The 23,695-nt window shown below is 44.2% G+C and overlaps 1 protein-coding gene across 1 annotated transcript in view; it reads left to right on the top strand.

Annotated features, from left to right (window-relative positions):
* The window catches only part of pkd1b (polycystic kidney disease 1b), a 36,191-nt gene that overhangs the window by 3,071 nt on the left and 9,425 nt on the right, over nucleotides 1–23,695 (top strand). The window contains exons 5-33 of the mRNA XM_074620904.1: nucleotides 151–298; nucleotides 379–644; nucleotides 734–1,492; nucleotides 2,554–2,685; nucleotides 2,844–3,019; nucleotides 3,161–3,297; nucleotides 4,454–8,109; nucleotides 9,341–9,481; nucleotides 9,860–10,142; nucleotides 11,005–11,107; nucleotides 11,256–11,384; nucleotides 11,568–11,718; nucleotides 11,860–11,997; nucleotides 13,079–13,223; nucleotides 13,308–14,015; nucleotides 16,040–16,193; nucleotides 16,281–16,536; nucleotides 16,678–16,873; nucleotides 17,008–17,175; nucleotides 18,363–18,503; nucleotides 18,614–18,824; nucleotides 19,171–19,294; nucleotides 20,176–20,319; nucleotides 20,411–20,822; nucleotides 20,984–21,098; nucleotides 21,175–21,389; nucleotides 22,088–22,290; nucleotides 22,370–22,567; nucleotides 22,653–22,807. Of these exons, the coding sequence (XP_074477005.1) occupies nucleotides 151–298; nucleotides 379–644; nucleotides 734–1,492; nucleotides 2,554–2,685; nucleotides 2,844–3,019; nucleotides 3,161–3,297; nucleotides 4,454–8,109; nucleotides 9,341–9,481; nucleotides 9,860–10,142; nucleotides 11,005–11,107; nucleotides 11,256–11,384; nucleotides 11,568–11,718; nucleotides 11,860–11,997; nucleotides 13,079–13,223; nucleotides 13,308–14,015; nucleotides 16,040–16,193; nucleotides 16,281–16,536; nucleotides 16,678–16,873; nucleotides 17,008–17,175; nucleotides 18,363–18,503; nucleotides 18,614–18,824; nucleotides 19,171–19,294; nucleotides 20,176–20,319; nucleotides 20,411–20,822; nucleotides 20,984–21,098; nucleotides 21,175–21,389; nucleotides 22,088–22,290; nucleotides 22,370–22,567; nucleotides 22,653–22,807 (9,764 nt within the window). The remainder of the gene's footprint in view (nucleotides 1–150; nucleotides 299–378; nucleotides 645–733; nucleotides 1,493–2,553; nucleotides 2,686–2,843; nucleotides 3,020–3,160; nucleotides 3,298–4,453; nucleotides 8,110–9,340; nucleotides 9,482–9,859; nucleotides 10,143–11,004; nucleotides 11,108–11,255; nucleotides 11,385–11,567; nucleotides 11,719–11,859; nucleotides 11,998–13,078; nucleotides 13,224–13,307; nucleotides 14,016–16,039; nucleotides 16,194–16,280; nucleotides 16,537–16,677; nucleotides 16,874–17,007; nucleotides 17,176–18,362; nucleotides 18,504–18,613; nucleotides 18,825–19,170; nucleotides 19,295–20,175; nucleotides 20,320–20,410; nucleotides 20,823–20,983; nucleotides 21,099–21,174; nucleotides 21,390–22,087; nucleotides 22,291–22,369; nucleotides 22,568–22,652; nucleotides 22,808–23,695) is intronic.

Genomic DNA, 23,695 nt, shown 5'->3' with positions numbered 1-23,695 from the left:
TAGTTGGCAAACAATATCCAGTTTTCTATAATTATTAGTATTAAAAGTATATAATTCAAAGGTATATTATCATGGTGTAATCCCCCCGTGCTTGACTTTCAGAGTTTAGGGTTGTTGATTGATATTCTGTTGCTTCTTTGAGACCCGCAGATGCAGCTGTTCCCAGGGATGTGGTTCAGTCATGCAGGTCAGTTGGTATCAGTGGAGCTGGTGGTCCAGCCCAGTCCAGTGTCCTCTCTGGCCCGAGTCCAGATCCTCCGACCCTACTGCAGCCCCAACCAGCACCTGGTACCTCCAGGTACAGTACTGCACTTACTATGAACTGGGAGCTCTTGTTTGTTCGGTGCTGCAGGTAATAATCTCCTCTTTGCTCCTCAGGTTGCAGCTCTCTCCTTAATCCATTCAGCTGCTGCTCGGCAGTACCGCTGTGTAACACCACAGGGGGCTGCAGCATGGGCCAGTACTGGTGCCACCTGCTGGAGGCCTGTGTGCCCATCACCAGTCCCTGCAGCCCCTACGACTCCGCAGCAGGGGCCCGCGGCTTTGCTTTACCGCCCAGATACCCTGAGATACCCCCCTTCTACCACCTGGTGGCAGACCTGCCTCTGAGAATAAACCCTAGCTCTGAACTAAAAACTCTAAGCGTGAGTCGACCTGCCGCCATTATGAATTTATGATGTTCGAATACAAAAATATATTAAAAATACACATTTTCCTGTTTTTTCGGTAACAGCTGCTCCTTCCAGATCGAGCGATCATGGTGTACCCTGATGATATCGTGGCTGTGCAACACACTCGCGACTCTGGAACATTCCTACATTGCCTGAGCAGTGGAGCTTCTCTAAACTCCCCCTGGCGCCAGAGTTACATGTCCCTTAGGAGGACGGAGTGGGGGGGCTGGTGGGAGGGAGGCCTCACTTCCCTGCCACAGGGAGGCCAGTGGGTGGACGGGGTTCTGTGTGATCTGAGGATGCTGTACGAGGACAATCTCAACAGAGGTACTGATGATAACTTTGGCTTCACCCACAGAGAGGCAACAACAGCCCCAGATGTTTGGGCCCTGACAACTGGTCCTACTCCGAGTCTGAGATCTGAATTTGGGCTTAACGTCATCCACCCCGTGCCAGACGAAAAGAACCAGATTCACGTCCAAATCAACGTCCCAACACTCATTGTTGTTAAGGTCCTCTCTGGAGAGAAAGCCAGGAGCTCATGGTCAGCCCCAGTTCTCCAGACCGGCGTCCCCTTCCTTCCATCTTGTCCTGAAGACGTGTCTGAGTCTTGGGCTGGCTGTAAGAGGCAGTCCCACGATGCCTGGTTCTCCTCCGTGACCCTGGTGTTGCCCTCAGTCGGGGTTCAAACGCTGAACATCAGTGTGATGGATGCAGTAAGCTCTCAGAGTGTGAGGGTGAGGGTTTGTGGCTACGAGGCAGTAACAGGGCTTAGTGTTGAGCCACATGGATGCCTAAGGACGCTCGTAGACGCTCCACAGGTGAGAATGCAAAAATGAATTTACAACAAACACATTCTGTTTATTTGACCAAATACTTTTAGTAAGGTTGTGAATCGATTAAAATATTTAATCACGATTAACCGCATGATTGACGATGATTAATCGCACATTTTTTATATCTGTTAAAAATGTACCTTAAAGGGAGATTTGTCAAGTATTTAATACTCTTATCAACATGGGAGTGGGCAAATATGCTGCTTTATGCAAATATATATGTATATACAGTATTTGTTATTGAAAATAACACAAAACAATGACAGATATTGTCCAGAAACCCTCACAGGTACTGCATCTGGCATAAAGAATAGGATCAAATCATAACATGGAAAACTGCAGCCCAACAGGCAAGTCAGTGTGCTGACTTGACTATGACTGACACCTGTCGTGCCAAAAAGTGATCAACTGCCAAAAAGTGATTTGTAACAGAATAATCACAATTGTAAGGCATGTCATTTGTGTGATATAGGCAATAATAGGCTACTATTGATTCCAATAATGTGTTTGGAATGTCTAATATCCTTGTTTATATTTGGAATTAGACTGTAATTATAATGATTATGGCTATGCATTATTTTACCTGCTCTGTGCCCTAGATTATAAACCAGCCCAGTACTTTTTACCTTTGCTATTACCACGGACATACAGTTATGTGTATTTGCACATAATGACTGTTTGATCCAGATAACAGCAGCTGTAGACTATAAACTGACCGATACAGCTTTAAGAAGCTGCACACGCTCCCGTGAGTGGCAATCAGTTTTTTCGGCGGATGATCACTTTTTGGCATGACACCCCAAACTGCATGTGATTCTCATAAAGTGGGCATGTCTGTAAAGGGGAGACTCGTGGGTACCCATAGAACCTATTTTCATTCACATATCTTGAGGTCAGAGGTCAAGGGACCCCTTTGAAAATGGCCATGACAGTTTTTCCTCGCCAAAATTAAGCACAAGTTTGGAGCAAGTTTGCAAAAAGGTATCTTAGTTTGGTTATGTATTATCTGAAATTTTTATCTTTTTGATGTTTTTTTTACATTGTAGTCATTTATAGCCAAAGTGGAGAGTGGTTCCTCAGTCAAATTCACGTGGGTGGTTGACGACCTGGAGAAGTTTGCCCATGAAGGAGATTCTTACAGTGTAGTGTTCAGGAAACCTGCTGAGTATAAGCTCAGGGTAAGATAATTTAGCCGTCTCTATGATGTTAAATTGGCTCAGTAACTAATTTTTTATCATGTTTTAAAAAAATATAAAAATTCAATTTCATGATTTATCAATAAATTACATTTATTTACATTCTGAGCTCTTTTAGTAACCTGTTATCTTTCTGCTAGGTGACAGCTTCCAATCATGTGAGCTCCCAGAGCCAACAAATCCTCCTGACTGCTGACGAAATGACCCCACTGGCTGAGCCTGAGTTCCTGTTAGTCAGGGAGGTCATAGCTGTGAATGCTGCACTCCTCTACACCTTCAGGGTCAAAGTGGACATCTCCTTACCGGTCACCTTCAAGTAAGGCATTGCATTTTATCATAAATAACCCTCAGAAATCCTCAGAGAACATCATTGGGATGGCATACTTTATATCCTTCACTTTAGAATAAAGACTACCACTTGAAATGTATAAATGTCCATGTGGTCTATGTCATGTAGATGGGATTTTGGGGGTGGCAGTAGCAAGGTGATCCACACCCAGTCTGCTCCATGTCAGACCCTGGAAGGGCCCATGGAGAAAGGAGGGAAGCAAGTGTATGTCCAGGATTCGGTGAACTATACATATCCCATCCCAGGTAAACACACTCACAAGAACTATTAAAGCTAAAGCTGCACTTATCAATATTTTTTTATATACAACGGATCAAATGACTATGTGTAATGTGAGAGGGGAAAACCCACTGCATGCTACCTGCCCATCACCAAACAATAGATACAATAACTTAGCATCTAACTGGTGTACATAGTGGAGCATTTCACAGCCAGATATTTCCCCTAAAGAGTTGCTTCAGACCAAACCAGAGCTAAAAGGAGAGTGAATATTGGACTTCCTTGGATGGCCAGAAACAAATTCATGCTAATGTTGCTCCATGTCTGCTGGATCAACCCTGTCTCAATTACATCTGGTGGGAAACATATTTTTCCGCGGATTATGTTTGTATTTTTTACGTATCACAAATACTTTCATAATGATAGTCCGCGGAAGGCCGCAGCAAGAGACCAGGAGACTGCTGTTCATGTCCCGTGTGAAACTAAAAGTCAACGTTCACTTACGTAGTCATTTTAAGCCAAACCATGATTTTTTTTTTAACTAAACTTAACCAGGTAGTTGTTGTGCTTAAACCTAACAAAGTAGTATTTTAGTATTTTTTGTTTCGTTAAAATTTACAACGTTAACCACATGTTAAAAAACTGTTCAAATTTGTGGAATCGGAGTGTAAAAAATACTCTTCCCTTGAAACATAATTTAGAATGCAGTTCAGTTGCATGGGAAGGTCATTTTGAAGGAGACGGGGTTGGCTGGATGTGTAATGTGCTCAAGTTCACAATATCAACTTTATAAAGTGATTATATGTCAGTTTAGTGTTGCAGTGCAGCTTATCTCTCCTGCCCCTAAGTGGCCAAAAATTCAAAAGATATAGCCAATTACGCAGGCATCAAACTAACCTTTAGCAAATATTTTAGGTTGGCTGGTAAAACTGTCTTTTTGCTGCTATTTTTTGATAGAGTGTATGTATCATTTGGAGATATTGTTCTGCCTCATTTACATTCTGTTTTTATTTGTCCCTGAAATTAATTTTAAATTTTTTAAAGCCCGCTTAATGTAGAATTTGAAAAGTCCTTATTTTGGTGATATTTGGTGATAAGAATGAAACTGGTAGAAACTGTGCTTTGTATACTAATCAGTCCATCAAGGTAAAACTCTTTTTCCTGCGTCTTTGTTTTATGCAGATGACTACACACTTCAAGTCCAAGTCTCCAACCAATATGACAACACTGACGCGTCCATGAAAATAAGCGTCCGCCCTCGATTAAATCACCTCCTCGTTTCCTCTTCCCTTCCCGTGCCCCTAGTCAAACAGACTGTCTTTCTGGAAGCTTCCGCAGAGCCCTCCAACTACGCCGTCGTCTACACGTGGGACTTTGGCGACGGCTCTGAAGCTGTCCAAGGCCTCCACCATAAAGTCAACCACGCTTTTGCAACTGCGGGGGTTTATAACGTCACGGTGTGTGCCAACAACACTCTTTCAGTCCTGACCACCTGGCTCATTGTGGAGGTCATGGAGAAAATCTCTGGATTAACGGTCAGCTACAACGGACCCGGTGAACTAAGCTCTGCTACAGATTTCAGAGCTACAGTGGCCGCTGGTACGAGTCTCATTTGGGATTTTGACTTTGGTGATGGGTCCCTGCAGAGAAACCTTACAGATGGTTCCATCTCCCACGTCTATAAGTCGCCAGGGAACTATACAGTAGTTGTAACTGTCTTGAACTCTGTCAGCCAGGCTCATCAGTCGATCAGTGTAGAGGTCTATAAATTGGCTGTTAGTGGAGTTCTCCCTACAGAATGCGTCATGAGTGGAAGAGACATACGGTTTACCGCTCTGGTGAATGGGAACATATCCATTCTGACTTTCCATTGGCTGTTTGGAGATGGATCACCTCTGACTGTAGTGAGGGGACAGTCGGCCGCCATGCACAAATTTCAAAGCCAAGGGAATTGTCATATTAGTCTAACTGTGTTTGGTTCTGTTACATCTGTATCATTTAATACGAGTATCTGTGTCGAAGCGCCAATAACCAACATGACAGTGCAGTCATCACAGGAAGTAGCGGCAGTAGGAGTAGAGGTATGTTTCTTGGTGTTAGTTTCCCCTGTACAAATGAGGGGTTACCAATTTAAGTGGTTTAGCAGCCCCTCTAGTCTCATTGCCATGACAGAAAACACTAAAAAGTGTTTTATCTTTAGAGAAGAAGGCGTTGAAGAGGTATCGGTAACTGCGAGTAACAAAGTCAGCAACAAAACAGCCAGAGTTAGTATCACCATTCAAAACCCTGTAAGTAAGCTGTCTGTGGCACATGATAGTCAAAGTGGCACACTGACAGTCAACACATTAGCATCGTTTTGGGTTGCCAGTTGCGCTGGCAGCAATGTGTCGGTGCTGTGGGAGTTTGGAGACGGATCTCTGGTGGAGCAGAAGCAAAATGCGTCACACGTCTTCACCTCGACGGGTCGGTTCACAGTCACCGCCACAGCATTTAACGCTGTTAGCCGCGATTCCGTGACCCTTGAAGTCAATGTTCTACTTCCTATTTCAGACCTTTCACTTCACACCAACCAGCCTTATGCTGTAGTTGGAGAAGAAACTCTTATCTCAGCGATTAGCAGTGCCATCAGTAGCACCAACTACTACTGGACTGTTGACGGTATCGTCTCAACCAAACAGGGGACTTATCAGTTCAGATTTGCTTTTCTGAAACCAGGAGTGTATCAAGTGAGGGTCATAGCACAGAACTTGGTGAGTAGAAAGGAGGCAGCTATTTTAATTGAGGTCTTTGAAATAATAGAGGGTCTTCAGATTGAATGTCAGAGCCTGACAAACATGAAATACATCCCAACCCAAGAGGAACTGCTGTTTATTGCTTCAATCACCAAGGGCTCCAATGTCACTTATCACTGGCTTGCTACGCAGAGCGGAATAACCCGACAAATTACTGCCGACGGAGAGCTTTTTCATATGTTAGCTGAAACTCCTGGTGGGATTTCCGTTCAGCTAAGAGCTTCTAACAATGTGGGTGAGGCCACCAGCATTGTTTCTTTAGAGGCTGTACAGCTTGTAACAAGCGCACACATTGAAACACAATCAACCATTGTGGCATTAGGGAAATTAGTGAATATCTCTGTATCCGTGGTTGCCGGGTCAGACCTACGGTACCTTTGGTATGTGAAATCTGATCTATCACCCCTGCAGACACACACGCCCTTTCTTCTCCACACTTTTACAAGTGTTGGTCATTGTCTCGTTAGAGTTTCAGTTCAGAACGTCCTCAGCCACAGCAATGCCACCAAAGAGTTTAATATTCAGGAGGAGGTCCAAAGGGTGGACTTTGACATTGAAGGAAAGACGCATCCCTTTTATTTCAGAACAAGTGCGGCCGTTATCCATGGGCTTGTTCGCAAGGGTAGCGATCTACACTGGAACTGGACAGTTAGAGGTGCTATACTTTTTAATGCTTCTAATCAGACCTTTATTTACACTTTTCCATGTGCGGGCATCTATCAGGTGTCTTTGAATGTCTCCAATGAGATAAATTGGCAGATGGTTTCACACAGTGTCACAGTCCAGGATGCAATCAAAGGTCTAAGCCTGAACATTTCCGAGTCGTCTTTCTGCACAGAGGAACAAGTTACTTTTATTCCAACGATCTCCAAAGGAAGCAATGTAAGCTTTGCTATAACATTTAGAAACAAAGACTGGGCTCATAGTCAGGGAATTCTCGATGGGCGGTTCACCACATCAAGCCTTCCAGTGGGGACACATCTAGTCACAGTGAATGGTTGGAACCAGGTCAGTAGTGCTGAGGTTTCCTCCAGCATCCTGATCGCTGAGAATATTCGAGGTTTGCGACTTGTGAACTGTTGTTCTGATGCTCTAGAGGCTGTGAAAGGGATCCAGTTCAAGGCAGAAGTACAAAGTGGACTTCCAGTAAACTACACCTGGAAGTTTCACTCTGTGGGGTCTGAGCCCACCTGGCTCATGGGACAAGAAGTGATCTTTACTCCACCAGAAAGTGGTTCATTGTCTGTAAGAGTGCTCGCCACCAATGGAATCTGCTCCGAGACGGTAAACAATACTGCCACAGTCCAGTGGCCTGTTAAGAAGGTCAAGCTTGTCTGTCATTCCAAAAGAATATTTGTTGGACATGCTGTAAGGTTTTCTGCAAAAGTGAATGAAGGGACCAATCCCAGATACATCTGGGACTTTGGAGATTCCACTGAAGCATTGGCAACAGATTTGAGCACAGTCAGTCATACTTATTACATTCCTGGGAAGTACAGTGTTATGGTCAAAGTTCTCAACAGTGTCAGCCATGTGTCCAAACAGCTACACATGGAGGTGGAGGAGCCCCAGTGTCCCAGCCCTCAAGCTTCTCTTGTCCAGAGCCAGTGTATTATCTTCAGGTCTAGACCGAGTTTCTTTGAAGCAAGCGTAGACATTAACTGCTCTGCTTACAAAGCTTCATATCTATGGGAGATACTCAAAGAGTCAGATTGTACCAACATAGAATTCTCTGGTAACAAAGTCATTCTTAGAAGTCAGGTAGATGCAACTTCTCCATTTCTCTTACTCCCGAAGCGCACTCTCGATATAGGGCAGTATTGCCTGGTATTCACCGTCTCACTCCAGGGAACTCCTCTACTTGTCCAACGAAAAACCAGCATTACAGTGGTCCAATCAACGCTGGTAGCTGTCATCAAGGGAGGATCACACAGACTGTGGCCCAGCCTCAGTGACCTCTTCCTGGACGGATCGGAGTCTGAAGACCCTGATGTAGAGCCAGGAGTGGAGGATACACTGCAATACCGCTGGACCTTCATGACACTGGTAAAGGCCTCTGATGATGTCAAAGCAACCATAAGGGTCATTCACATGCTGCGTCTAGAAACGTGGAAAACATGTGCCACTTTCATCCTTTTATCCAAGGTGCTTGGGAGGTTGCACAACTGCCGTTACTGAGCAACCAAACCCTGTGCACTGCGATGACGATGAAGTTGCGGTGATTTAGCAGTAAAAGCCTCACTAACTAAACTAAACAAAGTCAAAACTAAGATGGATTTCCCGCGCCATGAATCCCTCGCATTAGCTTTACTGCTCAATTTGTCGGTGTCAGTTTGGCGGACCTTTCAACCTTTATGTTGTGACGTCCTCAGATGGAAAGTTTGAAGCAAGTAAAATAGTTTGTTGGACAGATCATAAAGCTCTGGGTAGCCCTGCAATGCCCTAAAATGATTTACTTCTCCATATTTACCGTAGACTGATATTTATGGAAGAAAGAAAAAGATATCTGCCGGCTGTGATTGGTTGTTCCTCGTCACATGACATGCGGTGCACGTTCCTGTGTTCCAAAAGTTTAACTATTTTTATCTCTGGGTGCAACTGTTGCTCCTTGAAAAATAGGTGCTTGGAAGCGCTTGTGCGCCATCGCGGTGGCGGCAGCGATGGCGGTGGCGGCAGCGATGGCGGCTATGGCAGCGGCACTCTCACTTTTGAGTGAGATTATGTATTTTGCCACGCATTTTGGGGGCACAAAAAACGTGGCATGTGAATGGCCCCATTAGTGTAATTAAAATTATATTAATTGCTATTATTATGAGTTGGATAAGGATGTACAGTATAAAATAAGACATGAAAAAATCTTTGATACAGTCATCTCCCCACTTGAGATCTTTTGTTTGTAGGTGATAGGAACACCTGGGTGTTTGTATTTCAGAAATCCACAGAGTCTCATTTTGCAAAGCAGCCCAAAGGGAGTAACAGCAGTAGAATGACTGTACTCAGCACCCAGCTGCACCCAGGCACAGTCTATGTGTTCACCCTCACTGTACACAAGGCAGGGAGGAGACCTGCCTCTGTCAACCAGACGGTGAGTTTTACCCATAATCCCACTCATCATCATCATCCCACATTCTAACGCAAAACCAAGCATCAGCTGAAAAAAGCTATATGAAGTTATTTTGAATATCTCTGTCTAATATGGAAGAATTTACCATACAAATTTAGTCAAATACATACATGCGCAGTAGTGTACATACAAATCTCTGTCTCTTATCTTTAGGTGACAGTGTGTGAAGTTCCTGTGCTTCCCGTGATTGTGGAATGTGTGTCCTGCTCTGTCCTGTCCTCCCCTCACCACGTTAGCTACACCAACCCCATCATCCTCTCTGGCCAATGTGGACAGTGTGACGACCAGGCTCAGGTAATGATTCTGATAAATAATTTCAGGTTACATGTTAAATATAGTCATCTCATGAAGAAAATGTTAAAAGTAAAGGCTAAAATTCGCAGCCTGAGGCAAAATATTTCTTTAAAAAACATGATAAATGAAAATACAATGTGCTCCATCTGCTGCAGTCTCTGCTGTTATTCATTATCTTTTTAATTTTGGTGTTCATCTGCTTAGAGAATTAATATGTGATTGTACAGTTTAATCTAGATTCAATCTTAGCACCGTTTAATTAGGAAGATAAATTAACCCTGCAATGGTTTATTATTTGCAGCCAAGAAATATGCAAATATACACAGAAACAATAAGCCATTGAGTATTATTATGAATCATGTATGTGTCTTCTCACAGTACAAATGGAGTGCTGAGGACCAGACTGGCGTGACCCTTGACCTTAACGAGGTCTCCACCTCTACAGGGAGACATTCTCCTAACTTGGTGGTGCGTTCAGGTGTCCCGCATCCAGGACAGAGTTATACCTTCACTCTCAACGTATCCCAGCCTGTCAGAGGGCGCTGGGGCAGCGCCAGCCTGACGATACTACCTAACAATCCGCCACACGGAGGCCTGTGTCACCTCAGTCCAGAGTCAGATATACGTCTACTGGAGACAGTGGTCACCTACAACTGCTCAGGTAACACTGTGGTCTAAGGAGAAGTGTTACTCAATCCAATTTGCATCCATTTTTTGGTACATTGAACATTGGAATATTTGAACTTTTGCAGTAGTATGCACTGTGTGCAACAGGAAGTTATCATAAAATGCTATGCTAATTCTAATGAATTAGAGAATCAATAATTGATTTATGAATGTAATACAGCTCTATTCATAATTTTTTTTCCAAGTGAAAAGTTTGCCTGCATATTTAGCCAGTTTTGTGAAATATTTTGTTAAAAGACGTATAAACCACTATACATGCACTCTATGTTACACAGCTAGAATGCTACCAATGTTAGGTAAATATGCCATCAAACTCTTCACTTCAAAAAATGTTTAAAAGGCGTTTCTATCCATCCGAAAAGAGATGCATTTCTTTGCGCTGAACACCAGGGGGCGTACTCCGTATACTGTACGGAATTACGGACACAAACAAAACCGCGTGGAAACGAGGTGTTACTGCTGACTTTATGCTTGTTACGTAACGTTATTACGCTTGTTACATACCGTTACTTAAGAAAGTCCGCTAAGACAGGTAGATGTTATTTATATATGGTTGTTACTGTATGTTGTTACGTCTGTGACGTTACATTGTTAAATTACATTTTACCAAAAAAACATGATCTTTTTTCTAACCCTAATTAAGTAGCTTTGTTGCCTAAACCTAAACGATTGTTTCACAACGTTAACCGTGGCATTGTGAACTTCTGCAAGCGTGATACGTCGACATTTAACGTATTTAACGTGGTTTGCAGAAACGTACAACGGCAAAAAAATATCTGCCGACTGGGTTGCGACAAACTGACTGTGCTCCGTTCACATCTGCTCTGTTTTGGCAGGGTGGAAAGACGGTGAAAGCAGCGCATCTCAGCTGATCTATACCTTCCAGGTTGCACCATGCCAGCCCACTGGCACGGTGTGCCCCCTGCTCACTCTGTACAGGTATATACAGGCCTCAACCTACAGCTATTATTAGACAAGAAGTCTAATAGAGTCTGTAGTTTCTAGATCCCCTAGAAACTACATTAAGAAGTTTACTTCCTGTCAAACTTAAGCTCTTTGCCTTTTATGTTTCCTTTTCTCTCCCTAGAGGTACTCGTTCAACATATGGAAGCCTGGTTCCAATGGGAAGTCTTGGGCGAGAAAGACGCATGTCAGTTATCACAGTTACATTGCTGGTAGAGGACCATCAGGGGGCAAAGGTCATCGCTCTGAACAGGTAAGCTACCAGGATGTGATGCAGCCAAAGCAGAATAAACATCACAATTCTATTTGTTGCAACACCTGTCACTATACCTAATTGTTCAGTCAACGGTTAGAAAAATCATTTAGGTTATTATACATTACGCCAAATGTCTTTGTCATGTTTTAGTGAGCTCTTCCTGATTGCTCCTTTCCCCAGAATGCTGACAGTTGAATCTCCTCCAAGGGACGACGTTGCCAGTCAGTGGCTCAGAAACAAGAGCCAGACAGAGCTGTGGGCTTTAGTCCAACATGGCAACCCTCAGGAAATCATCCCTTATTCCATTGCCCTCACCAGCCAGCTCAATCAGGTCGTGCGTCAGCATCATGTCTCGTTTGCCAGTGCATGAAATGACACTGCTTATGATTATCTAACAGAACAACTGAAGATTATGAGCATAGTGGATGTCTCGGAATATGACTACTAATGAGTTTCACCCACCTGTCCACAGATGGAGTCTGGACGGACTGCCGTGGAGCTCATGGACAGAAGGGAGATCCGGGGAAATGTGACCCGAGCCCTGGCCTCTCTGCCCGTGTCCTCCTTGCTGAATGTTGATCAGATCAGCTCAGCGTTGTCACAGTCTACTGTAAGTAATGGCCTAGTTTGTTTCCTCATCATTCTCAGCCCTCAATATTTAGCAAGTGATCAGTAATATTGGAAAACCTTCAGAGGAGACAGCTGCAGGATCTCCAACATGGATTTTGAATCCACTGAGAACATTCTCATATTGGCACCGACAGTAATTAGTGCAAACTCAGACACACAAAGAGACCAAATAAATTTCACACCAGAGCTTAACCCTTATGTATCTCTACGGACATTTTTGGTTTCATCATTTTTATTTATCGATGCTGACTATGGCATAAATTTTGGCAAGCGTGTGAGGGTTCTTTTTCTGGATCTTGGAAGGTCAACCTCAGCTCCTATAATAAGTTTATAATAAATTGTGATGCCAAAACACAGACACTCAGCCCCTCAAAGATAAAAATGTCCCCATTAAAACCATCATTTTTGATCGCATAGTCATTACAGCATAAAACCATGCATTCAATTATATCAGGCTTTCAAACTAGAGCACTGGCTTCAAAATCCTAGTTTTTACTATTTCCCACCACATTGAACCATATTCTCATGTTTCCCCTATGAGGCAAATACATGCTATTTTCCTGGTGTCCACTAGGGGCATTACTACTGTATTATGGAGCACTGCAATATTTGATGCAATGCATCAAAATCAATGTTGTTGCTAATCACTGACATATCCCAGACTGTGAATAAGAAATAAACCCACCCCACTAGCATTTAGTATGCACAGATTATTATGTAAACAGAGTCAAAATTCAGAAAATTAAGGAATATTTGGTAGATATGATCAGGACTGATGTGGGTTAAAAAAGTAACTTAGTTAAAGTGGAAATAAATGTATATGCAGTATTTCTATTGTTTTTTTTTTGCAGTTTTTGTCCTAAAAATGCATCAAAATCAATGTTGCTGCGAATCATTGCTGATCATTATTTATTTATTTTAAATAAATAGACATATCCTTGACTGTGAAAAATAATATTAATATATAATTTTATGGCAGTTTATTTTCATCAGAGCAACTTTTTTAAAGGGATGCACAAGGGTATTGTAAAAAGTGTCTTTATTTTCTATGTGCTCTCGAGGCTGTTCCGAGTGAACTGGTGTGTGAAAAGTGCCAGGAGGAGGTTCTGGAAGCTGTGGGGAAGATGATCCACGTCCTGGAGGAGCAGATGAGTCCTGGTGTTTTGTCAGCTGTTGAAACAGGAAGGAACATCCTTAACATCATAGGTGCTGGTCGACCTCCATCTCCTGCATGAGACAGTGGTGAACTTTACCGGATGGGTGAATGTGTTGTGCTCTCTTTGTTTCCAGGTAGCACACTGGCGGCTGTGCCTGAGTCTGTCAGTGCTTCCGGTTCTCACCCAGCCTCCTCAGGCTCTCTGCAGTCAGCTTCCACCATCACCCTGTCAGCGTTGGGCCACGCAGGGGTCTTAATGCGCTCTCTGATGCATTCACGTGTTCACGGCGAGGAGCCCCTTTCGTTCTCCAACGATTACATCAACACAGTGGGTTTCCACGGAGACCCCTCCGACCTCCTCTGCACTCACCAGTCCAACCAAGACCAGATCTCTCAGTCAGCTGAGGAATGGGAGATGTCTCGCCCGTGTCCGTTTCACATCCCCACCTCCCTTACTGCTCGCCTGAAGAGTCAGGAGTCCGAGGTGGTGCAGGTTCTGTTTGGTATCGATGCAGAGTTAGGATCCAGCCTGTTGCTGACAGCGGCCGACCCTCCGATTTCCACCGCTCTGGTTGCCATGGAGCTCACCACACCTCAGGGCCAACCCATACCCATCCAGGATCTGGACCCCCAACAGGCCATACGGGTCACCCTGCCCAACAAATACTCTGTGGGACAGGACGACAGGGTCAGAGATGGGAGGGTGGGTGAAGCTGGGAACGGGACATGTCTCACTGTGACGCTCCCCACTGAAGGAAGGTTGAACCTCACAGTCAAAGCTGTGGATGGACTGGATGAACACGCAGGTTTATATATCTCCTTCAACTTCAGGCTGGACCCAGGTACAGTACATTCTTTTTCTTTCCTCTGGACCTAACCCCGTTTTTTCCAGATCTTGAACTTTTGCACTTTGGTATAATGTTAATGACCAATTTTACTGTTTTTTTTTCTTACTATGGACCTACTTCTGATGGGTACAAAGCCAAATTGTATCTGTTATTTATATCATGGTTCAAATAACTTTGATGACCTTTTCACTTTCCTTTTACCTCTGTCTTTGGGCTCCACCAACTTCTGAGAAAAATCTCTCTCTCTTTAGCTGCTAAATGCTCCACTATGTTCGCCAGCTAATCAGTAACTTTGTCTGTCTGCAGTTTGGTGCTAAGCAGCTAGTGTACAGCAGGTCTTTAGAGATTTTTCTCTGAAAACAGCTGCCTCATGTGACCAAAAACGATGCTATGAGAGCGGTGAGAGTGAACCAAACAGTAAAGATGCGGACCGAACAGCTAAACAATGAGCTGAAACTCACCATAAAGCTCTGTTAAGGCAAGGGAAGCTGGGTGATAATTCTCTGTAGCTCATCACTATTAGTGACCCCTTTCACATTGTACCATTGTTTTGACATTGTCATTTACAAAAACATTGATTAGAGCTGCTTTCAGTTTTAGTTTGTAGAAAAATCCAATCACAGTGGAAATTTACTACCACTGGAGGGCAGCAAAAGTCAGACATTTTCATATTTTCACAGTCAGACATGGTGGCTTTAAAGAACCAGTGTGGATTTAGGGGGATTTATTTAGCAGAAATGAAATACAATATTCATAACTATGTTTTCATTAGTATATAATCACCTGAAACTAAGAATCATTGTGTTTTTGTTAGCTTAGAATGAGCTGTTTTTATCTACAAAAGGGAGTGGGTCCTCTTCACAGAGTTCACCATGTTTCTACATTAGCCCAGAACAGACAAACAAACACTCTAGAGAGGGCCTTTTTATGTTACCTGAAGGCCACCATAGCTCTCCGACGCGCTTGGAAAGGGAGGGGTGAGCGGAGTGGTATTCAGTTGGTTGCAATCTGCAACCTCACCACTAGGTGCCCCTATATGCACACTGCTCCTCTTCAGGAATAAAGACTGGACTAGCTTCCCAGCCCGTTTGCACGAAAAGGTGTATAAATGCCACGATAATATGCAAGGCGTTTAGCGTGCAATAAGTACGCCTTTCTTTATTTGTACGCGTCATTTGTACGCCATGTATCCTGTACTGACCACAATGAAAACGCATCTGCGTATAAATGCTACGGTAAGAGTTAGTGACATAGTATAAAAAACAAGAAAGACCAGTTATGATGGGTGGGTGGGAAGGTGGATCGGCCCGACAAACACCAGACTTTTAACCAGGAGACGAGTGTTTGAGACCGCTGTTGACCGGTATTGTTTTGTAAGTAACGTTAGTGACGTTTGTCGCGTGACCTTTGTCACATGTTTTTTATTGACATTTGTGACGTGTTTTCTGTAGTTGTGTTACGTTGTTTCCGTACATGTTTTACTTAGTTTACTTACTTATTTTAAGCCCAACCATAACTTTTTCCCTTACCCTAACCAAGTGGTTTTCTTGTCTGAACTTAAATGCAGACGTTTGCGTGACGTACAAATGACTCGTGAAAAGGCTAAAATGCGTACTCATGACACATGGAATCTCTGTGTAATGTCGTGGTATTTATACGCCTTCCCGAGAGACCGGGTTGAACTTCCTGTCTTTTTAATAAACATAATAAGAATACAGCTCACTAAATAATTAGTGGGCTGCCCGACTTTAATTCAGTCTTGATCAAGGTAATGCCAGCCTTTACATTAAAGTGACAGCGGCTGTCACAGTTCTGGGAAGTTGTCATCATGTACACATGACATTTAGACATTTCAGGAATGTCTAAAGTCATCTTTTTAATAATGAGAGTGAACTATCTTTAAGGTGGATCATGCAGCGCCTACATGATTATTAATTAACCTTACTATATAGTTGTGAGTATTTGCATGAATTATAAATGAGAAAGGCTGTTTTTCAAACTGCATTATGCATATCTAGGAGCTACTCCAGTGAGTCTGGGACGTGTCAAGATAGAAGTGAGCTCTGCAGTGCCGGGGACTAATGCATCCCAGGATTCCCTAGTGAGAGAGTGGGCTCTCGCTCTCTCCGCTCCGACCACCTCCAGAGAAGAAACCATATTCCTGTCTCCGCTGTGAGTCTCTTTACTGCACCTCAGTGCTCTGTCCGATCGCTCATTCAGCTGAATACTTTACATGCTTGAATTTTCTTTCCTCAACAGTTTGAACAGGACGGACAAGCCTCTCTCTGTCAACCTGACCTCGTCTGTGGCCGACGGCGGTCCCGTCCATGCATCAGTGTGCGTGTTCAGCTCTCTGTGCCGGTACTACAGTGAGAAGGAGAGGCGTTGGAGCAGTGAGGGTCTACAGCCACTGGAGGGCAGCACGCTCCACGCAGCACACTGCCTCACCCAGCACCTCACCATGTTTGGGGCCAGCTTGTTTGTTCATCCTGGGGCCGTCGTTCTGCTGCCACCGGTATGTGAGAACACAAAGCAGCTGTTATTTAGCACATAAAATAAATAATCCATTCCCCAAATGCAAAGTCAGGATTAGAAAGAGAATAGTCATCAACAGGCTCTTCCCTCCCTCCCCTCCGTCCGTGTCTTATCTGTGCAGCCAGGCGGTCCCATGCGCAACATGGTGGCTGGAATTGTGTGTGCTGTCCTGGTTCTGATTCACCTGCTGGTGGGGCTCATCGCCCATAAACTGGACCACTTGGACAGCCTGAGACTGAGCCAGGTCCCCCTGTGTGGCCGGCCGGGGCTGTACCACTACAGAGTGCTGGTCAAGACTGGCTGGAGGCGAGGAGCAGGTCAGCCAAGGACAAGTCAATGCAATGTTGACGGGAGAAATGATGACAAAACTATAAGTAGTAATATAATTGTCATGTTTGAATTCATGAAACCTCTAACGATATGTGACGGGAATGATTAATGCACCCATCAGGCACCACGGCACATGTTGGCATCAGTCTGTACGGTGTGAACAAGAGCGGCTCTCGCCATCTGCAGAGGGATGGAGCTTTTCAGCGTGGCAGCCTGGACCAGTTTCACCTGGAGACAGACGACAACCTGGGAGAAGTTTGGAAAATTCGCATTTGGCATGATAACACAGGTACATGGATACTGCAAAAATATCTTTCATTTAAAACTGTTAATATTGTTTTGAGTGTGACCTTATGTTCTGGGATCAAGACATTACATTGGAGACAAGTATTACTATTTTAACCTCTACATAGATACTTTTTCTAAATGAAGATAACATTTTGAACCCTAGTACGAGACCAAATGATTTGATGAAAATCAGATATTTTGAATATATCTCTGCACCAGATTCCAGTAAAAAAAACAAACTGGCATAAGTATGCGTGTGTATTTGTAGGCTACATGCAGGTGTGAGGCTTGAGTAATCCCACTTTTCATCCCAGAACAGTTCATCCACAACTATGTTATGGAACAAGAGAAACTCACCTTCTTACTTGATACTGTAAGCATGGGTTGGTTTACAACGGGCCTAATGATACTGTAAGCATGGGTTGGTTTACAACAGGCCTAACGGGCACACACCAAAGGGCCCAAGGTGTCAGGGGCTCCCCTGGCCTTCACCTACAAGATGTCACTTGAAGAGACACACACTAACCAGGAAGAGACTCAAACTGACTACAAAAGACCAAAACAATTACAAAGAGACACAAAATGACCATAAAGGGACCACAGAGAGACTCAAAATAACTACAAAAGACCAAAACAGCACAAAGTGACACAAAATTACCACAAATAAACATTAAACGACTATAAAGAGACACAAAGTAACTACAAAGAGACACCAAATGACTACAAAGACAATCAAAATTGACACAAAGAGACAGAAACTGACCACAAAGAGACACAAAATGACTACAAATAGACACAAAACCACAGAGGGATGCGTAACAACTACAAAGAGACACAAAACAACTACAAAAGACCAAAACAATTACGAAGAGATACAAAATAACCACAGAGACTCAAAATTGAGACAGAGACACAAAATGAATTCAAAGACGCTCAAAATTACTTTAAATAGACACAAAATGACAATAAAGAGACTGAAAATTAACTCAAGGAGACACAAAATCACTTCAAATACACAAAATGACAATAAAAAGAGTCTAAACAGTGTCTGTGTGTCTATGTAGGAGAGATGGTGGGACATTTGCTTGTCTGTGCCCAGGGGGCCCACTGTCTCATAATCCACCCATGGCTGTAAGTAGTCTTGATGACTACATGTGAATGTAGTTTAAATCATCTGTGTGAATGTAGGTCTGGACCCGTCCTGGTACGTTCAGCATGTGGTGGTTTGGGACCCTCAGACAGACCACATGTTCTTCTTCCTGCTGGAGGACTGGCTCTCTGTGGAGCATCAGAAGAACGGCTCTGTGGAGAAGGAAGTCCTAGCCTCATGTGAGCTTATACTTTCAACTGAGTAATAATATGTACTTCATGTACGTCAGCTTTTTGTTGCTAATGAAAGTCCGGTGATTGCGTGGCGTGTTCTCCTTCCAACTCCCCAGGTCCTGAGGAGCTTTCTCAGTTTCGACGGGTCTTCACCTCCCAGCTGACGTTCGGGATGGTTGAGCAGCACCTGTGGCTGTCACTGTGGGAACGCCCGGTCCACAGCCGTTTCACCCGGGGTCAGAGGGTCACATGCAGCGCTCTCACGCTGCACCTCTACCTGGCACTGGGGGCTCTGTGGTACGGGGCTGTTGGGACCGAGGGACACAGGTAGGATGGCTTATAAGCCTCAATATATAAACCCCAAATCATTTCATGGCAGGGAATTCATATTTTTTTCTAGATGATTTAATAACATTTCAATAAAGATACAGTCCTTCTAAATTACTATAATAATTTAATTAAAACTGAATAATAATAGTTGGATAATATTACTCTATCAGTGATGAACACAATGTAATGTTTTATAGTATTTTTTGCTCATTCAAAGGGACATTATGTCATTTTTTTCAGTCAATATATGACATTAAATTTGACATCTTCCAGATATAAACCCGACTGTGAGTAGATTGTGCAGAGTTGATAGGATGAAACTGATTTGTGTCTTTGCCCCAAGGGGACCGGTGTCAGCCCACCTGCTGGTTAACATGGAGGCGGTTGCCGTGGGGATGACTGTTGCGGTACTGGTGTTTCCTCTCCAGTGTCTCCTCTGTTTCCTGTTTAGAAAAGCTCACAGCCAGGTAACTGAAAACAGCTACTCTATTTTCCCGATACATTTTACTGCTGAAGGAAACCCTGTCCTCATACAAACCATCCTCACTCCTCAAATACGGCAGCTTGCTAAGTGAGTGGCCCTACGCGTCAGACTGTGATGCTCCACGTACCCCTCTAGCGTCAGTTTGGCACGTGCAGGGCTGCCTCTAGTAGCCGTAGTGATTAAGACAGTAGTAAAGGAGAAAGTCAGGTGACGTAGTAGCCTATAAAGAATGACATAGGCCCTGTTCAGATCTGGTATTAACATGCGTCCTCAGTGAGCGGATAATAAGTGAACAGCTTTAAGTACATCTGTTCACACCTGGCATTAGAATGCGTCTCCACATCCACATCCACTTCCCCGCTCTGTATGCAAATAAACACGTAGTAAACACACGGCTAATACAGCAGACGTTGTGACGTAATATTACATGAATGTCAGTAGTAATATCCTACATATTCGTGAATTCGGGTAAATTTTATTAACATCAAAATAAAAGGTTATTGTACCGGTGGTCCACGGGGGAACGTGTTGCCTCATATGACCCGGATCAGTTTGAAATGACTTAGTTTGACATGTTAATGTGTAATTTAAAAAGGTGCCCAGATGGAGTTATGGTGGGGCTTGTTCTTTGTTCAGCTCTTGCGCGTGCCTTCAGTGTGCTGCTGATTAGAGGTCATTACTGCGATGTGTTGGACGTGCGTCCACGCTTTGTTTGTCAAACAGTCTTATCTCAGTGTGGAAACAATTAAAGTGAGTGTTTCCCATTTATCTGATTGTACACTCAGGCAGCAGTTCGTGTGTGTGTGTGTGTGTGTGTGTGTGTGTGTGTGTGTGTGTGTTTGTGTGTGTGTGTGTGTAACCCAGGTAACCGAGGACATGTCAGTTCCTTCTTCTCCCGTTTGTCACTCTGTGGAGATGGACGTTTACCTCGGCCAATCGGAGCTCTCCGGCCCTTCCTTCCTGTCTCTGCCAGACTCCTCTGGCCCAGCTCGGGACAGTCCTTCATCCGTGAGCGCGCGCACACACACGGACACATACACACACACACACAATATTTCCCCCCCTCCTGTATCATTAAGTGTTCTTCTGGTTCCTGTAGTTACTGGAGAGCAAGGCGTTTGACTCCAGCATTCTGGACTTTTGGGCTGCGTCCGGCTTGGCGCCCCAGACAGATGGAGCATGTCAAGAGGAGGTCATAGGGACATGGCCGTCATGCGACAGCCTCCTCAATCTGCCAGTAGGGCTGTGCCTCAGCAAGACGCCACCAGCCAACTCCAACCTCTGCGATGTTTCACCCGCTCTGGGCCCTACGCGCCAGCTGAGGAGAAAAAAGGCCCTAATGCAGCTCCGCCTGGCCAAACCCTCCTCCACTGGCTCACCCGCTGCTCCCTCATATCCTCTTTCAAAAGACATTTCCAGTTCGCACCAATCCCCTGCTGCACTGGACAAAAAGGTCTCCAACTTAGTGCAAGCTCATAACCACAATCTGACAACACTCCTGACTCTGTCTGGTGAGAAAACTGTTGAACTAAACTCAGAAATTTTGAATTTATAAGCTACATCTGAAAAGTCTTGTGTCCCCTGCCATCAGTTTTCTAAGTTGTCATGTCAAAGTGAGTATTGTATAGTTTCATCACCTCAAGTGTGTGTGTTTTTTTGTGCTTGATGCCAGAGGAGGATCTGCTGATGTCTATAGCAGCAGCAGCAGAGGACACAGCAGGTAAAACTAACAGCAACTCAGACAGCGGCAGGGATTCCCCAAGAACCATCTCCTCGCTCTCAGCCACGTAAGGATCCCATCTGTGATCATGCAAATGCCGTTGCTTAAAACATTCCATATCACTTTGATTTTGTGCTCTTTAGCCAGAGCACCTCCTGCAGCAGCTGGTCGGAGCAGAGCGAGGAGAAGTCCCTGTATGGCGCAGAGATTTACAAACCAGATCCGCAGTCCTTTCCTGTCCTGTATGGTGCAGGACTCTACAAGTGTCCCTCTGTGCTGTCTGTAGACTCGGTGGCCAGCACCTTCCTGCCGAGCCCGTCTCCTGACTCCACGCGCTCCTCCTCCACCACACGCATAGGTACTAGACTCACAGCTCTGATGGACTCACATCCCTGTACTAGACTACTGGGTGATCAGGGGGACAGTTACATAAAAATAGACCTGGTCTTTGTCTTAAATATAAGTCAGACTTCCTATAAACACTTAAATTTATATATTTTTTCTTTATTGTACACATGTTCATATACAGTACAAACAGATACATCAACAATAAAAAACAACACACTTAAATTTACCTTTTGCAAAACGCTTCCCTATGAATGTAAGACTGACTTGTTCGCGCAATGTATTATGGGTGAAATCAGACACTTCATAGAAGAGAAAAAATGAGGCAAGTATGGAGGAAAATAACAGAAAAGGTAAACAGCATAAATCCAATGGCTGTTACAACTGTTAAAGATGGTCAGAAACATTCAAGAATATGGTACAAGAATCCAAAAATGTGGGTAAACAGCTGAAATAGTTAGCTAAAAATGAGCTTAAAGTAATAGATAAATAGTTGAAATAGTTAGCAAAAAAAATGCTAAAAGTAATTGGTAAACACTTGAAATCGTTAACTAAAGGTCAGCAAAAATAATAGATAAAAATAAATAATTAGTCTAACCTGACAATCTAAGACCAGTCTAAGCCCAAGACTAGTTTTAAACTAAGTTTATGCAACTGGCCCCTGGCGTGAACAGTGTTTGTGATATCCGCTGCTCTATTCCTCCATCCCAGGGGTTGCTCGAGGTCAGCCCAGCTGGCTGCTTCCTCCCTGGGCACTATGTGTGATTTACCCCCTGGTGGCTGCGCTGCTGGCAGCGTGCCTGGCCGCGGTCGGACTCTACGGCAGCTTCTTGTCCAGAACAGCTGTCCTCATGTGGCTGGTATCAGCTGTCTCCGCCTTTCTCACCTCTGCTCTGCTGCTGGAACCTCTCAAGGTGAGTTCATCTAATTAACGCTTAGATCTTTGGGTGGATAATTCCTTTGATTTTGCATCTCTCATCTTCCTTCGCTCAGGTGTGTGCGCAGGCGTTAATCTACACAGCACTGTGGAGGCCCGTGGATCCAGAGGTGGAGGAGCAGCTTGCTCAGGAGAGCACCGTGGCGAGGGCATTCGGGGAGCATGGCGGGAAGGTCCGGCCGCCATGTGGCTACGGGCTGCTACAGGCTAAAGAGGAGGCTCGCAAAGTCCGAGCTCTGCGATCACTTATGAGGGTAAGAATGAAACTTCAAAATTAAGAGTCAATTTCTCTCCAGAAGCATCTTTTTGTTAATTATCCTCTCTTCATCTTTTCCGTAGCACTGTGTGTGCCAGCTGTTGTTTCTGTTGCTGGTGCTGATGGTGAACTACCAGGACGGCTTAGAGCAGAGGCAGGGCAGGCTGCTGCACTCCGCTGTCAGGCGTCGTCTTCACACAGCACCCTCGGGGGTCCCTAACCTCACCTCACTCAGAGAGTAAGGGCAAGACTCAGCTTCCTGCTGTCAAAACACAACACCATACCAAATGCAGCCACACACTCTATGATCTGGGGAGAAACCCTTGAGTATACTGTAGGACTCTGCTAGTTCCACTAGATTTATTATGATGAGGTGTTGTGATTAAGTTGATCTTCATCAGGTGTGCACGCGAATTTCCCTGTCCAACATCAGGGACAGAGGTGGTTGTGCACACTGTAATAACAATACTTTTTTGCTGTTCCAAAATCCCTGTACAGCAAAGGGCAAAGAGCTCGCTGAGCTCATGAGCGGCCACCGCAGCTTTTCATAGACATTGGCATGGCAGCTCGCCGCAGGTCGCACTTCAGCGCTGCTCTGGTGTGAATTCAGCGTAAACCTAAGCAAACCGCGACCCTTTTGAGGTTGTGACTAGAAGGTAACCCACAAATTGAGGGTGTGTCACGTAGTAGGTGTGTCCTGTAGTACTGTACACCCACAGATAAACCTACTTGGTTTCGATGAGTTTTATTTTGTTTCTGTCACGTTTTAACGAAGTGTGTTCCGATGATCAGCGAGGTAAAATGAGTGTTGTCTGACTGGATTCTGGTGACTTTGAGGAGAGCATATTAATTGTAAGTCTTGTACGTTTATAAATTATAATAATTGTCCAAATACCTGTTGACTTTATTTATTATATATCCACTTCAAGTCACATAGCATTGCACCAGAAAAGGCGTAAATTAGCTTGTCCACCCGGGTGTCATATTTCCATCACTGCCAATCGGAGCTGGAGGCGAGACTATGCGTGACTACTGCAGTCATTCGTCCCGCGAATGAATGCCGATTGTAACCTTACCCACTAAAGACAAAAGCCAGATGTTAGTGGTCCAATGGGAAAGGGACTAT

This window comes from Sebastes fasciatus, chromosome 20, assembly GCF_043250625.1.
Source record: "Sebastes fasciatus isolate fSebFas1 chromosome 20, fSebFas1.pri, whole genome shotgun sequence".
NCBI classification, from domain to species: domain Eukaryota; kingdom Metazoa; phylum Chordata; class Actinopteri; order Perciformes; family Sebastidae; genus Sebastes; species Sebastes fasciatus.
Note: the sequence above shows the minus strand (reverse complement) of the source record. Positions and strands in the feature narration are given on the sequence as shown.